The following is a 13,717-nucleotide window of genomic DNA, read 5'->3' as shown; positions in this document are numbered from 1 at the left end:
CATGACCTTCTGGAGGTGAGGGCAGGTGGGCTCAGTACTGCCCCATACTGCAGGCCTCTGTGTGGGGGCTGTAGGGGGCCTTGGGCTGAGGGAGCAGTTGGGAGACAAGTCGGGATCTCTTTGAAGCACGACTCAGAAGCACATAACTGAAATCTCTGAGGTAAACTTCCCTGGGCTCCTGCAACCCCTTGGACTTCTGTCCCAGCCCCCTCCCCCTGACTATGATGGCCTCTCTCCTCTCTGAGATTCTGGCAGGCAGGGGTGGTGTCCTTCACATCTCTTTATCCCAGTCACCAAGCACATAGGCGCTTACCAAAAGTAGAATGAATGAATGAATGAATGAAAAACCAGGGGTATTAGGTAGAGGGTTCAGGTCTGGGGAAGAGGAGACCTGGGTTCTGGACTTGACTTTTTGGCTGACTTGCTGGGTTGACCCTGACCCTCACTGGGCCTCAGTCTTTCCATCTGTACAATGGGCCTTTCAAGCTCTGTGATTCTGTGACTGTGTTGACCAGAGCAGGCACTTGTCTCTATCTCTCTCTCTTATACACACACACACACACACACACACACACACACACACACACACACACACACACAGACACACACACACTTGCATATACACATGCCAGTACTATCCTCTTTGATCACAGTGTTCGCTGAGCACCTACTGGTGCCAGCCCCCCATAGTACTGAAGCCACTTCAGCAGCATCCTGAAGTAGCTGTTTCTGTGGAAGTCTCATATTCCCCGGGGCATGTGTTAATTCTGTTGAAGACGCAGGCATCTGATTCCCAGGGCTCCCTGGGCTCCACTGAGGGGGTAAGGAGCCAGGAGGGCAGGTTGGAAGCACCTCCCCCCACCACCACCTCTGCCATGGTCCCCATCACCCCCCTGGGCTGTGAGGCCTGCAGCTGGGATTTCATGTTCTTTCTAGGACTCAGCACACAGGCAGGCCCCGTGTCCAGGAGAGCTCACGGCTCCCACTGTGTCTCCTCCCCTGCCCCAAATCATTGTCATGCTCTGCCTGTGGTTGCATTTCCATAGCAACTCCTTGTGATGCCACCGTGGAGAGTGGGAGCTTCAGGAAGGTTTGGGAAGAAGGGATCAGGAGGCCCATTCATTATCATGGAACATGGCAGCTGGGTGCTTGGAGAGGAGCTGTGACTATGTTTTGTCCTGCCAGCTCAGGTGGAAATGGGCTCAGGGCTGCCAGCCAGGTGGTCCGGAGGCCTGCCCGGGACAGGGCTTTGCTGACTTGTGCCAGTCTACTGGGAGCCAGCTTGGGTGTCCACTCAGGGTACCCCTGCCTGGATAGACCTGGCTTGGAGGACCCAGGCCTGAGGAACTGCCCAGGCTCTGGCTACCCCTCTCTCCCAGGTTAGCATCACTATGTCCTGTCCTGTCCTGTCCTCCAGGGTCAGCAGCCATTGGGAGGCACCCTGGGGACCTGCTGGCAGCAGGGGGCATAATTTGGGGCTGGTGAACTGTGGGGCTAGGCAGGCCTCTCTTATTGGGTCCACACTGCTTGTGGCTCTGTTGTCAGGAGAGGAAAGCCAAGGTGGACCCTGAAACCCGCCCAATTCTCTGCCTCTTTCTTGGAGGAGAAGTCTACAGCCCATGAAACGCGAAGACTTGCCTTTAGAGAGTCCCTCCAACTTCACCTACCATGTAGCTAGAAATTCCATCTTTGCATGTTAGACTTGAGGGAATGTTGACTTTGGGAGAGACTCAGAGGCCTTTGCCATCTTCCGCCCACGTTATGGCAACTACCTCCAAGCCCCCTCCATCCACGCGTCCATCCATCCCATCTGGAAGGCCTTGTGAATCCCCCTGGGGACTTAGGCCTGTGTTTTATGGTGCCATGTGGGCAATTAAGAGGAAACGGAGGGGCTTGCCTGGCCTGTCAGGGAAGAAGGGAGCTGCTAACCCTCGTGAGGGCTGCTGGGAGCCAGACCCTATTAGATGCCGACTTTCTGTGTCTCCCTTTCACCATCATGGTTATAGCCACCTCTGGGTGCTACCTGCACTCGCGTTTTCTTAACCCTTGTCTTTGCGTCGACTCACGTTTGAAGGTGGATTACCCAGCGCTCCCCACGCCACACATCCATGAAATCACAGCCGTGATATACTTGTCATTTTTTAAAAAAATACACAGAAATATAAACACACACCTATGAAAATAAAAATGTTTGTCTACATCCCACCTAGAATCCCCTTATGTACCTCCAGCAGCGTGTCCCACGCTTAGAGAATCGCTGATGGGGTTGGAACCTCTTGGCAATAGCTCAGAAAGGGATTTAGGTCTTTATGTGAGAGGGGGATTTGGGTCTTGGTCTGAGAGGCTGAGGAAACTAAGGCTCAGAGGGGGAAGCTTGGCCCAGGGCCACACAGCCAGCAAGTGAGGAAGCTGGGAGTCGACCTGCCTCCTTGGACTTCCAGCCCCAGGCCTGTGTCTCGGGCCCTTGCCAAGGAGACAGGACTCCCTAGTGTCTTCCTCCACTCGTGGAGGGTGGGGGGACGGGGACCTGAGCTGCTCTTGGAGAGTGTTTGGTGAAGGAATGAACTAGAAGAGGCTGGGGAAGGAAGGAGGGGAGGTGGGTGGCTGGGAGCAGAGGGCATCCTTGGGAACCAGGAAGCTGGGGCTCAGGCCCAGGGAGAGGCACCCCTGGTGCTCTGCTGTGCCCGCCCTCAGGGGCCAGCCCCAGGGACTGCTTCCTGGAGCCAGGCTGGGGGGGAGGCAGGCCCTGGTGTTGGCTGGGCACCTGCTGTGCCTCAGGCCGTGCATCCCTTGTCTGCTTGTATCTTCCCAGCAGTCCTGGCGGGAGGGACGGTATCCCCATTTTACAGATGAGGGAAGTGAGGCTCAGGGACTTGACTTTCCTAAGGTCACAGAGCCAGTGGGTGGAGGAGGCATGTTCAGACACCCCCCTCTCTGCCTGCTACCAGAAGCTCCATCATTCCCAGAGCCCCACCTGCCCTAGATGGTGGCATGTGAGTGCATGTGAGTGCATGTGAGTGTCAGTGAGAGCATGTGTGTGTAAATGCCAGTGTGTGAGTGATATGTGAGTGTGTCAGAGATTAAGTGCATGTGTGTGTACATGTGAGAGCACGTGAGTGTGTATAAGCACAAGTGTGCCAATGAGTGAGGGCACGTGCGAGTGCAAGTGTGAGTGTGTTAGCAAGAGGGAGAGTGTGTGTGTGTGTGTGTGTGTGTGTGTGTGTGTGTGTGTGTGAGATGTGTGAGTGTTTATTGCCCAGCCGGGTGGGAGCAGACTCCCTGTGTGCATGGCCCCCCGCTGCTCCCCAGAACTGCCCTCTGCTGCTCCGCTCTGGCTGACGGCCCATCTCCTTTTCCCACAGCCTCCTGCTCCCACAGGCCCTGAGGCTCCTGTGCCCACAGGCAAAGAGAGAGACCGAGTCAAACCAGGCTGATCCCCCAGCAGCTGCACTCCCCAAACGCCTGCCCGACCTGAGGTAAGAAGCTGCTCTGGGCCGCTGGGAGAGCGGGGCTGGCGTGGGCCATGGGGGGTGGATATGGTGTCCCCAAGGGAGAGGCTGTGGGAAGGCCATCGAGGGGCAGTCTTTCCGGGGGTTGTTCCCGTCTCTCCATCCCCACGTGAGTTCAAGTCCAGGAGGTTTGATTTGGCTGGGCCACCTCCCAGTAGTGCTTTTGCTGCGGCAGGGCCCTGGGAGCCAGCTCAGAAGCCGGGGGCATTATTCTGAGTGACACGGTCTCACGGGCGTGCCGGCTGCTGGGTTCCCGCGCGGCATGGCATGTCTCTAATGGGATGAGCTGAAGGGCTCTGTCCTTGGTTCTGTCCCATCGTTGACCAAATGTGTGCATGACTCTAGGTCAGGAGGGAGTGGGAACGTGCGGACGGAGACAATCAGGGTCCAGGAAACTGTCAAGAGGCTGGCAGTGGCTCCAACGTGTGGAATTTAATGGGGCTCCGAGCCAGAATCAGTGTGTGGATGCCCACACCTTCAGGGCAGGATGAGGCTCAGCCCCAGGTGTGTGCCTGTGAAAAGCACTGGGGGCCAGGTGACCTTGGCTCCGTGTGAGCAGAGTAGATGGCCTCTTGGACTGTATTACAAGGAGCAGGGCACCCAGAATGTGGGAGGTGACAGGCCTTCCCACTCTGTGTCTCACGGGAGGGGATGTGGAGAAACTATAGCAAGTCCCAAAGAGGTGGTAGATGGGGAAGGAGGGGAGCTTGGGTTGCTGCCTTGCCTGTGACTTTGAACAGGTGACTTCCACCCTTTTTCCCGGCCAGTGCTTTGTTCTGGACAGGCCTCTGGGACCCCTGAGAAAGTTTGCTACACAGAAGGAGCACTGGGGGAGGGCTCAGGGCAGCAGTCTGGACTGGAATGTTAACCCCATTTTTCAGAGAGAGAAGAATTCACGGCTCAGCAGGGCAGTGGGCCTCGACCCCTTCTGCTGAAGGACTGGGTGACAGTCGTGGTATGGCTGCGGCTCAGCCGACACCGTCCTCCCACTCAGGAGGCCGCGGGGTGTGGCAGGGAGCAGACGGCTGGGTTTCCTTCCTGGGTGCTAGGGCTCGTTTTGAAGTCCAGTTACCTCCATCAACATATTCCTGCTAATCAGTCAGCCCCTGGTGGAATGAGCAGCTGATTAGCCCCTCCAGTTTAACCTGTAATTGCTGCTGGGAGATGGGGAGAGAGGATGTGGTCAGGGTTATCTGCAAGGCAGCCAGGGGTGATGGGAGGACTGGGGGCAGGGGCGTCAGGGAGGCGGTGGCTGGGCCCTGCCCCCCGCCCCCCACTTTCCCATCAGGGGCTGCAGCAGCCTTCCCGCTGGCTAGGCGACAGTGTGAGGCACCAGGAAGCTCAGTGGGCAGGGAGACAGGGGAACTAACAGGGGCCCCTCTCAGCTGGGGGGCTGGAGAGCCCTGAAGAAGGGCTGCCTGAGCTGAGCCTGGAAGGCTGTAGGATTCATTTAAAATGTTCTGTTTTTCTGATAATAAAAAAGCCTGCATTTCTCCATAGAAAATGTGAACACTTGGGTGTTTTACCTGTCAGTCTTTTACAAAATACATATTTATATCATAATTGGGATCAAACTGCACTGTTTTCTAACCTGCCTTTTGCACTTAATACTATACTAAGATCATTTTCCCATCATTAAATACTCTTCTGTAATGTGATTATTTATTTATTTATTTATGGCTGTGTTGGGTCTTCGTTTCTGTGCGAGGGCTTTCTCTAGTTGTGGCAAGTGGGGGCCACTCTTCATCGCGGTGCGCGGGCCTCTCACTATCGCGGCCTCTCTTGTTGCGGAGCACAGGCTCCAGACGCGCAGGCTCAGCGGCCATGGCTCACGGGCCTAGTTGCTCCGTGGCATGTGGGATCCTCCCGGACCAGGGCTCGAACCCGTGTCCCCTGCATTAGCAGGCAGATTCTCAACCACTGCGCCACCAGGGAAGCCCTGTAATGTGATTTTTTATGGCAGTGTAATGTTCCAGCCTGTGTAGCATGTTTAACCAATTCTCTGTGGTAGGGTTTGATTGTTTCCTGTGGTGTGTCATCATAAAGAATGCCTGGATGAACAAGATGACGTATGTAGAGTTATGATGGGTGGAAAAGGATTGGGGGAGGAGGAGGGTCCAGGCTAAGCAGAGGTATAGAGGTGGGGGACTTTGGAGTGTTTGCGGAGTGAGGTGCCCAGGAGGGGGGCAGGGCTGGTCACCGGGAGCCTTCGAGACCTGCTGAGGAGTTGAGACTTGACTAAGCAAAGCCCTGGAGGGAGCTCAGGTCTTTCTTTGCCGTCTCCTGCCTCCTCTGGCTGCTCTTGTGGTCGGAGGGGAGGGGGCAGGTTGGTGGAGTGGGGAAGGGCAGATGCGGCTGGGGGTCCCAGATGCCACAGCCCTTGACCTCTCGCTCCCTGGAGGGATCAATGGCATTTAACTCAAGCCCCCCTCTCTCTCTGGTGAGCCCTGCCCAGGTCTCATTGCAGGAGGGACACACACACCAGCTCTGAACACTTACTGACTTCTGAATCAGTGCTGCAGCTCAGACAGGCCTCCCTTCTTCCCCTTGATGGAGGGTGGGAGGTGGCCCATGACCTTGGAGAGCCAGGAAGGGAGGCTGGGGGTGGGGTGTCTCTTCCAGGAAGCTTCCCTGACCTCTGGGCCCATCTGGTGGCCCCCTCCCAGTCCTCATTTCCCCGTGCACGTGTGTTCACACCAGCACTGCTCACACGCTGGGCGGGATTACCTATGGGCGTGGGTCTTTCTCCCCACGGACCTCAGGGCAGACCTAGCCTGATTTGCCCCTCTGTTCCCTTTATACCAGGTGCTGCACAAATGCTTACTGAAGTCATTCATTCATTCCATGGCTCATTCATCATTCGACACATACTTATCGAACACCTGCTGCGTATTAGGCACTGTTCTATGTGCCCAGCATTCACAGGTGAATAAGTTAGACCAGGTCATTGCCCTCATAGAGCTTAAATTCTCACAGAGTAGACAGAAAATGACCAGAGAAGTAAATTCATAATAAAGGTTAGGGAATAATAAGAGGCGTGGAGAAAAATAAGGCTGGAAAAGGGAGAGAGCATGCGGGAGAGCTGTTCTCTGCAGGGTGGTCTGGGAAATGCCTCTCAGCTGAGCTGCCCTGTGAGCAGAGACCTGAGGAGAGGGAAGAGGCCCCTGGAGGTCTGGATAGGCTCTGAGCAGGGAGCAGCCGGTGGGGAAGAAGGGCTGAGAAATGGGCTTGCGGGGCCTCTTGTTAGAGAGTGTGAATGGAGGTTATTCATGGCTCACAGGCTCCCTCTCACAGCCTCATGGGGAAAAAACTGGGGAGGGGGTTGTGGGTCGGGGGCAAGAGTAGAAGCTGGTAGGCCCATGCGGAGGCCCCAGCATCAGTCCGGAGAGAGCTGGCGGACTGGGCCTGGGTGGGGAGGAGTGGCTGAGGGTAGGAGACTGAAGGGGTACTGAAGGATGGACTGTGGGCTGTGAGGGGTCAGAGCCTGAGAACAGGGTGGCTGGTAGAGCCTTTGACTGAGCTGAGCTCAGGGGGCCAAGGATGAATTTGGAAGGGAAAGGAAGAGTCCTGTTTGGAAGTGGTATGTTTGAGATGCCAGTATCCACGTGGAGGGGATGCACAGACCGTGGGTTTGTACAGCTGCAGCTGAGGGCAGAGGCTGGGGTGGGCATGTAAATGAAGGAGTTGTCAGCAGTCTGACCCAGGGTGGGGGTGTGGGGGGGAAGGGTGTGTGTAAAGCCTCAGACCCTGGGGACTTCCCTGGTGGCGCAGTGGTTGAGAATCCGCCTGCCAATGCAGGGGACATGGGTTCGAGCCCTGGTCTGGGAAGATCCCACATGCTGCTGAGCAACTAAGCCCGTGTGCCACAACTACTGAGCCTGCGCTCTAGAGCCCGCGAGCCACAACTACAGAAGCCCGCGTGTCTAGAGCCCGTGTTCCGCAACAAAGAGAAGCCACTGCAATGAAAAGCCCGCTCACCGCAGTGAAGACCCAACACAGCCAAAAATAAATAAATAAATAACGACACAAATAAATAAATAAATTTATTTTTAAAAAAAAAAGATAAAAAATAAAGCCTCAGAGCCTGGACAAGATCATGTAGAGGAGGAATCTGGGCCTTACTGCTTAGAGATCCAGCCCATGGGGGCTCCTTGCCCATGGGTGGGCCTGTCACCCCAGGCTTGCAGACAAGCTGTGTAGATTTACCAGCCTGGAGAAACTGCTGTCAGCTCACCCTCCCTAGGTCTTCTGTAACCACAAACTGGGTGGTTTATTTCTCATAGTTCTAGAGGCTAGAAGTCTGAAATCAAGGTGTCAGCAGGGTTGGTTCCTTCTGAGGGCTGTGAGGGAGGATCTATTCCAGGCTTTTCTCCTTGGCTTATAGATGGTCATCTTCCCCCTGTGTCTCTTCACATGGCGTTCTCCCTGGGTATGTGTATGTCCAAATTTCCCTTCTTCTCAGGACACCAGCCATACTGGTTGGCCATACCCACCCTACTCCAGTATGACCTCATCCTAATTAGTTAATTACACCTGCAATGATCCCATTTCCAGATAAGCTCACATTCTGAGGTACTGGGGTTTAAAAATTCAACATATAAATTTGAGGGGCAAAACTCAACTGGTAACAGCATGCGACTAGCCTGGGATTTCCAGAGCAGTGAACAGTGGACCAGGAAGCCCTGGTGGTGGTGAGCATCTCATGCCTTGAGGTATACAAGGTAGTGCTGAGGCTGCCCTGAACTGTCAGGAATGGAGAGAGGAGATTCCTACCCCAGGGCTTCCTGGTGTTTGTTTCAGGCCGGGTTTTTTTTTTTTTTTTTTTTTTTTGCGGTATGCTGGCCTCTCACCGTTGTGGCCTCTCCTGTCGCGGAGCACAGGCTCCGGACGCGCAGGCTCAGCGGCCATGGCTCACGGCCCCAGCCACTCGGCGGCATGTGGAATCCTCCCGGACCGGGGCACAAACCTGTGTCCCCTGCATCGGCAGGCGGACTCTCAACCACTGCGCCACCAGGGAAGCCCTCAGGCCGGGGTTTTAATTGGGGCCCAGGAACATGGTACCTGGTGTGTGACGGTAACAACCCAGTCCCTGTACAGTCAGGGTGGAAGGCAGGTACGCACAGTCGGGACTGGAGGAGGAATTCCCTGGCCTCTGCACTCCCTAGCTGGGTCACCTGGGGCAGTTGCTTTCACTTCTGAGCCTCAGTCTACCTTGACTGTGAACCAGGGACCATCTTGCCTGCTTGTTTTTGTCACAGGCCTCTGGTGAGGCTCGAAGGAGAGAACCACTGGGAAAGTGCTTTCCTTTTGCAGACATTTCTTAAGTGCGGGCTGTTTGCTAGGCTCTGTGCTGTCCCCAGGAACCCAGAGATGAGACGGTTATGGCCCTGGTCTTCAAGGAGCGCACAGGCCATGGAGGCGGGTGGGCGGGTGAAGGTGGCACTTTAGGTTATGCCCACTCTGGGGTCAGACTGCCTGGAATCCAGTCCCAGCTCTGCCTCTCACTAATGGTGTAAATTTAGGCCATTTACTTAAGCTCTCTGGGCCTCAGTCTCTTCATCAGTAGATTGGGAGTAATAATAGCATTGACCTTGTATGGATTAAGTCGGTTGGTGCACATAAGGGCTTAGAGCGATGTCTGGAACATAGTAAGTGCTCAATAAATATAATTTAAAGTCATCAGCTACAGGACAGTGTGATAGAGGACAGCAGAGGAGGTTATGGGGAGATGTGCATCGAGAGTCTGGCTCTGGGAACCCGACAGACGCAGTCCCTGCCCTGTCTGGGTGCCCTGTCACCCTATTAACCCCTCAGTCATCTGCCACCCTTTGTGTGGATGGTGAGGGGGGTATGGGGCAGGCATGCCCAAAGGGAGAGGTCAAGGCCTTCGCACAGTCTTAGCTGGGGGTCCGGGGGGGGGTCTGTGCAAGTTGGGGGGCAGCTGCCACTTCTGCCTCTGCTGCCTTGGGCGCTGTGCCGTTTGGGACAGGGTGCCTGGGGTGTTTGGCTTTGTTAATCTTTGTTTTTAGTCCACAGTTTTCATAGGTTTTGGGGAGAGGAGATGGTGGGGAAGCAAAATTAAAATTCTTCTTTGAGAAGTTAACAACTTCCCAATTAAAGGATTCTTATTTGCGAGATGCCTTAGAGCCCTTTTCAATCAAGAGGCTCTTCTGAATAATAAAAGGTGCTTGAGCTGGGCTTGGAGAGAGACAGAGTGGAGCCTGAGCTGCAGATGAGAAGGTGGGGGACACTGAAGACGGGTGCCCCCAGCCTTGAGAATGATGGTTGTGTGTGATGGGGGTGGGGTGCAGCTCCTTTCTGCTCAGCGGTGGAGATGGAGATTGGCATGGGGAGGGCAAAGAGGGGGAAACTGTCCTTACCTCCACCCCTTGCAGCCCTTATGCCCCTCTGGCTCTAGCCTGAACGCCACACACTGGTGCCTTCTACTGTGAACCCTCTGTCCTCTTCCACTCAGGCCAGGAGAGAGTTGGGAGGAGGCTGGGGTGTGGTGATGACAGTCTGTAATGGTGAACAGGACCTGACCTTGTGCTCAGGAGCAGACAGTTTGCAGAGGGGGCAGCACCTCTTGGCTTCTGAGACCTCGGGCTCCGTGGTAACATCCTGGGTGTGGTTTTGTAGCTGTTTGGTGGGTGTGTCCACCTGCCTTTTAGCTTGGCACCCCTACTCAGTGCTACACAGCTGGTTTCCTGGGAGACCAGATCTGTCCTGCTTGGAGCTGAATGTCTGCTGGGTGTCTCAGGAGAGCTGCATCCTCAGATCCTGCTGGGATAAGACAGCCTAGTTTCCCTGAATGTCTAGAATGTGGAGGCCTCTATTTCCTGAACCCCACTTACAGATGAGGGAGCAGTGATGTAAAGTGACCCCTAGACGCAGAGAGGGGTGCTTGCTAAAAAGGGGCTTCTCTTCCCATGTTCCCCGAGGTCTTCCAGGTCACTGAGCAGAGAGGAGTTGGAGGGGACGTTGGCCAAGGCCTTTCCCTCAGCGGGCGGTCCAGGCCTTTACCCCAGTCCCCACAGGGTCCGCCCCTAGGACCTGTCAAGATCATTTGAGGAGACCGTGCCACAGGTGGCTCCGCTGTCCAGGTGGTGTGGAGGATGGCAGGAGTGTTTTCAGTCTGCACCTGCTTTCCTACCCTCCCCCCACATGTCCTACTTTCCGGGAGCCACCGCAGCAAGGCTGTCTGTGTAAATACCCAGAACCGTGAGAGCCAGGCCCCTCCAAAAGGTCGATCAACCATGCAAGTGCTCCCTGGAGTCCTGGGGTTGGGCCGATAATTGGGAGCAGGTGATGTGCTGGTTGGGGACAGGGAGGGCCATCCAGCAGCCTGGGGAGGGGAGGGCACCAGGGTGGGAAGGCTGGTCTACAGACCCCATGAGGGGGGCCTTGATCAGGCCCTCTGACCAGGTTGGGAGCGGAGAGACTTTGGATTCAAGTTCCAGTGCTGCCACTTAACAGTTTGTGTGGCCTTGAGAAGTGACCCTGCCTCTCTGGATCCCAGTTTCCTCCTGGGTGACACAGATAACGGTGGAGCCGAGGTGCTGAGGGTCGCACGGGGTAGCGTGTGTGAATTGCAGGGCTGGTGGGTCATGTCAGTGGAATGTGGATTTGTGGACTCTGTCATTTTCTTGGCCGCACCATGCGGCTTGTGGGATCTTAGTTCCCTGACCAGGGATGGAACCCACCCCCTTGGCAGTGAAAGCGCAGAGTCCTAACCACTGGACCACCAGGGAATTTCCTGGACTGTGTCTTAACAGCACCATTTGGTGGGGCTGGTTCACATGCCAGCCCTGTTGCTTTGGTAGGTGCTTCACTTCTCTTAGCTTCAGTTTCTCCATCAGCTCAATGGGCATGATGAGACCTATTCACAGAGGTGTGTGCTCCATCAGTGGGAGTCTTCTACACCCTTCCCTCTGAATCATTTAATGAGCACATCCTTCCTGAGTGCCCAGTGGTACTGGGCTTGGTGGCCACGAAATGAGTAGGTGACATAGTTCCTGCTTTTGGGTAGCAATGTGAACTTAGCGGGACTGAGGAGAAATGCTGGGAGTACAGGAAAGGGAAGGAGATGAGGGCTGGAGAAGTCAGGGAGGGCTTCCTGGAGGAAGCTGGACCTTAGTGTTCAGGAAGATTTGGGGAAGGAGGTGGGGCAGGGAGAAATGTAGAGAGGGCAGGCCTGGTTGGGTGAGCACAGACCAGGAAGGGGATGGTAATGGGGGTGGGGAGTGGGGGGTGGGAGGGGGTTGCAGTCAGAGCCCAGAGAAGTCCCAGCCCTGGACCCCTGGTGGTGGTGGGGGACTAGAAATTGGGAGTGGGACAGCTATCTCTTGATTTAGGGCAGGGGGCAGCAAACATGCAGCCTGAATCCCAGCACAGAGCCTGGCATGGGATGGGGCCTGTGGCGGGGGGCAGGGGTTCACTGTGTACATACAGAACTCCCCAGGCCCCAGGGCCTCGGGTGGGAGGTATGGAGGCTTTGTGCAAGGCCTGGGAGGAGGCTGGTGGCAGATACCCAGACTGGCGGGATGGGCCTGCGGAGAGGCTCTGGCTGGAGGTGCCGCAGCCTGAGGGCAGCCTCAAGCCTGGATTAAGGAACCAGGGGGTCTGGCTTCTTGAGGGCCACAAGACTGAGAGATGGAGAAGTGGGAGGGGTCTGTGGTGGGTTGGGAGGGCCAGGAGAGTAATTCTTATTGAGCACCCACTGTGTGCCAGGCCCTGAGTCAGACTTGCTCTGAACTTGGGCTTGCACAGCAGCCCAGAGACGGGGTGGCACTCAGCTCATCCTGAGGAGTTGGAAGCTAGGCTCAGAAAGGCTGATGACTCACCTGCCCCAGGTCATTTCAGATCTGAACTCCAAACTTTTATTTTATTTAAAAAAATTTTTTGGAATATAGTTGATGAACTCCAAACTTTTAGCTTTTTCAGCGGCCCCACACTACTGCCCAGGGCTGTGGGTTTTAGAGGTGATGATCTCCCAGATTTCTCTGGGTGGGCTCAGTAGAGGGACACCCAAATATGCAGTCTTCCTTGACTTTGCCTCTCTTGGGGAGGCTCAGAGAGGTCGAGGGTGTGCCCCAATGCCACACAGCACTGACGTCTGCAGTCCCTGGCTCCTCGGAGAGGAGGTGCTCTGCTCCCCTCCTCTAGAGGGTCTGGTGGCCCCTGCCAGGCCCTTCCAGATCTGAGGACAGAGGTAATCTTTCCAGCCACAAGCCTACTCATGTGTCTTAGCCACTGAAGCAGGCTTTAAAATCTCAGCCCCAGATTAAAACCTATGAGTGCTTGAAAACAATGAAAAATTTCCCTAATAAAAGAGGAGGCACACTCAGGTGTGCCCTAAATGAATGGAGTGACTTCCGGGATTAATCCAGGATGTATGGGAGGGCACCCAGCTAGGAAAAGTGTGCGATGGATATTGTAACCAATTGTTTGCTGGCGAGAGGAATAATTCTTAACGTGCGTGGCTGCAAGCGGAAGGCACCTTGGCTCTTCGCAGCGGCGTCCCTCATTTGCTGGACCTGAGCGGGGTCTCTGCTAGGGCGGCCTTACCTCTAGGCCTCTGGACCTTCAGTGATGACCTTCCAAACCCAGAAGCCAGTCTGAGTGGGAGTGCGTGTGCCCCGAGTCTGTCCTTAGAACCCCGCCCCAGGGCCTTTGGAGTCCTGCCACCTCCCCCTGCTCTGTGCCCTTGGCCCGGGGGACAGGGCTGTGTTTGCTAAGTGGTATTCCTCCTCCCCTGCTGCGTGGGCCAACTCTTCTCAGATTTCCTGACTCTCAGGCCTGCCCATTCCTCCCCCTTAGACTATCCTGGGAAGTCTCTGCACAGACTTGCTCTCAGGCTGCCTCAGTTTACCTGTCCAGGGCTTGGGCCACTGCCTCTTCCCCAGCTCCCTAGCCTCAGGCATGGGGGTTGGGGTGGGAGCCACGTCTTTCTCCTTGGCCAGCACTCCCAGCCTCCTGAAGTGTCTTTGTGCTGAACCTGGGGGAATGGGAGGCTAAGCCAGTTCACATGGGGAACATAAAGGAACACAACCACCAAGGCACAAATGACAGACAGGCCTCCTGTGCTCCACTCCCCACTCCCAGCCAGTGGGGGTGGGGTAACCAGCACAGGGGCAAGAGCCCTGATTTCTGGGGGCAAGTCTGCATTTAGTCCTAGCTCCCCACTTTCCAACTATGGGACCCAGACA

General features: G+C 55.6%; 1 protein-coding gene across 1 annotated transcript in view; it reads left to right on the top strand.

The window, feature by feature from the left end:
- LOC132418791 (uncharacterized) overlaps positions 1 to 13,717 on the top strand; it is a 122,043-nt gene that overhangs the window by 20,636 nt on the left and 87,690 nt on the right. Inside the window, exon 3 of the mRNA XM_060002782.1 lies at positions 3,363 to 3,476. Within this exon, the coding sequence (XP_059858765.1) occupies positions 3,363 to 3,476 (114 nt within the window). The remainder of the gene's footprint in view (positions 1 to 3,362; positions 3,477 to 13,717) is intronic.

This window comes from Delphinus delphis, chromosome 2 (genome assembly GCF_949987515.2).
Source record: "Delphinus delphis chromosome 2, mDelDel1.2, whole genome shotgun sequence".
NCBI lineage: Eukaryota > Metazoa > Chordata > Mammalia > Artiodactyla > Delphinidae > Delphinus > Delphinus delphis.
The sequence above is the reverse complement of the archived record's forward strand: the minus strand, read 5'-3'. Positions and strand labels throughout refer to the sequence as shown.